General features: G+C 43.2%; 1 protein-coding gene across 1 annotated transcript; it reads left to right on the forward strand.

The window, feature by feature from the left end:
- The first annotated feature begins 110 nt into the window (after positions 1 to 110).
- Positions 111 to 2074, forward strand: LOC103522568. Its single transcript, XM_008487669.3, has 3 exons — positions 111 to 396; positions 1028 to 1411; positions 1837 to 2074. Exons 2-3 carry the CDS (start codon positions 1037 to 1039, stop codon positions 2038 to 2040), a joined length of 579 nt encoding a protein of 192 aa, XP_008485891.1. The 5' UTR covers positions 111 to 396; positions 1028 to 1036; the 3' UTR covers positions 2041 to 2074.
- Positions 2075 to 2438: the final 364 nt, after the last annotated feature.

A 2438-nucleotide genomic window follows, 5' to 3' on the forward strand; every position in this document is an offset into this window, starting at 1 on the left:
GTTGCTGTCAAGACTAAATTTTGTAAACTGAAAACCCACGCCAGTTTTCGTCAATTGACCGGCTGCAATAAGTGTCTAGAAAGATATAGCTTGCTTCTTTCATAGGCGTTCACAAATTTCCCAAACCTCCTCTCCAACATTCACACAGTTCTAACCCAAACACGCAACACAACTCCTATACGTCAAAATTTAGATAAACAAGCGAAGCCGTTCCAGGAAAAATCACGATATTCCGGGAAACCTTAGAAAAAATCCGGCATATCAATTTAGCCGCGAAACAAGCGAAGCCGTTCCAGGAAAAATCAGGATATTCGAGGAAACCTCAGAAAATTCCCTGCGGGAAATCTCAAGAGATTTGACAAGGTGTATTTGTCGAGTTCAAGTTAGAAGCACCAGGTAAGGAAAGGATGGGGAGAAGGCGTTAGAGAGGAGGCTTTAAAAAGGGTTAAAGAAGGGTAAGGACAACTCAAAATAGCTTTAAATGAAGTTCTGTAAAAGAAGAAGAGGGTGCTATGGCAGGATTAAGGAGACGAGACGAAAAATAACCTTCTTCTGTTTACTTTACTAAGGAATTCTACGGAATTGGTAAAAAAGGAGAGTTTCTTAAGCAGCGTGCATACCATGTCGATTGACGGTAGTGAGTTAATCGACACAGTCAACATGGACGATGCTTAAATTTAAGCGGCCCACAGTGGTCAATTCTTAAGAGATCTAGAATTGGATTGAAAACACATCACATGCCTAAACTCCAATTTGTCAAGAGCAACAAAGGGAATTTATCATTTTTTAGGAATCAATTAAATTTATTTTTTAGGAAACCCTTTACCCACCTACTGATGAATTTTTCAATAGTGGTTTATTTGTAAATTCGGTTTTTAAGCATTCCTAAAACCCCCTTTCCAAACTCTTCACTCCCCCTGCTTCTCGCACCCTCTGTCACAAAAGATCTAACCTGGTCGCAGTAACAAAGGGAGTTTATTAAAGTCGATGGCCCTACTTATACCAATACCCCCTGCCTCTCTTGCAGGGCCGTACCATGAGCGGCCTTCTACACAAGCAAAGCTCCCACCGCGGGTTCGGCGGACAGAAGGCCAGCCTGCACACGTTCGGCCCGGCCTCCGGCCGTCGCAGCATCCCCGTGATCGTTCCGTGCATCATGGGCGAAGAGTTGCCCATCGACGCCGAGCTGGTTAACAAGGGCCTCTCGGCCATCTCCATCAAACACAAGCTGAAGCCAGACGACGCGGGATTGTCGGCGAAGGGGAGCAAGGATCACGTGATCAAGTGTACGATCTCCTTCACCAAGAAGTCGTCGCACGGTCTGATCAAACAGCGCAACTCGTTCTGGAACGTTCATCGACCGGACCTGTCCAAGCTCAACTTGGATCCGAAGGAGATCACCATCAAGAAGGTATGTCAGGGGATGTTCTAACTGTGTTCACAAACACTTTCTGAAGGGCTAAACGTACGTGCATAAACTGCTAATGCCAAACACTCACTATCAGAGCTGACATTTACACCTGATCAGGTGTAGGTACCTGTAGCCGGATACCAACCACGTGTAACGTTGCTTATCTTCAGTGAGCCATCGAAAAACAAAACATTTAACGTGATATCACAGCTCTTCTGATCCTCTTTGCGATACTCAATGGTCTAAATTGGCACTACACCATTTATGTTATGTTTTATTTCATCTAACAATTCTTTTACAAGCTCAATAAACCTTGAGCTGAATCCTCTTCGTCTAATACTTTTGCGAAATAGCTCAAGTTTGTGTCGACTGAGGAGGAAACAGCTCAGGTCTATGGCAATTTATTCTTCTTTCTCACTCCTCAGGTCGAGACTTTCTTCCGGCAGCACTCGTCCAAATGTCTCGTCGAGGATGAGACAGGCGAGGAAAACGACGAGTGTCTCGTCACAGCCACCTCATGCCATGATATGTCTCACGTACGAGGGGTACTCACGCTATCACGGAGCTTCGTCATTGCTAATGATACGCCACCGGAGAAAGAAATACCCATGTCGCATGAAGAGCACTAGATATTACGGTGAAGCACGGAATATTACGGGGGAGCATGGGATATGGTGAAGCACGGAATATGGTGAATCACCAAATATTATGGTGAAGCAAATTATTTTATTATGGAGTTCTATTGTTCTATATAATAATTATGTTGGAACCCGAAATATAACATGTTGGACCACGAAACTTTATGATACCTATAATACTTCGCCACGGTAAAAAAAAGTTGTAATTTGAGGGTTGTTCGCTAGAGAGGTAGGTACTCGCTCGTATACATAGGTATAACTTTGGAAAATCGATTGAAGCTCAGTAAACAGTACCTTCTTTATGCAAAAGTTGTGAAAAGGCTCAATTAGTTTTGATTTGATAAGGCATGTAAATAATGTACATAAACAGATGAAAAATAATCTTTAAC

The sequence above is a fragment of the Diaphorina citri genome, unplaced genomic scaffold, assembly GCF_000475195.1.
Source record: "Diaphorina citri unplaced genomic scaffold, Diaci psyllid genome assembly version 1.1 scaffold9298, whole genome shotgun sequence".
NCBI lineage: Eukaryota > Metazoa > Arthropoda > Insecta > Hemiptera > Psyllidae > Diaphorina > Diaphorina citri.

Bases quoted from the DNA above. Each gene is read 5' to 3' on its own strand.
- LOC103522568 (XM_008487669.3), top strand. From the start codon at position 1,037: ATGAGCGGCCTTCTACACAAGCAAAGCTCCCACCGCGGGTTCGGCGGA. The intron at 1,412-1,836 runs GTATGTCAGGGG...CTCACTCCTCAG, and splicing joins AGGAGATCACCATCAAGAAG to GTCGAGACTTTCTTCCGGCA.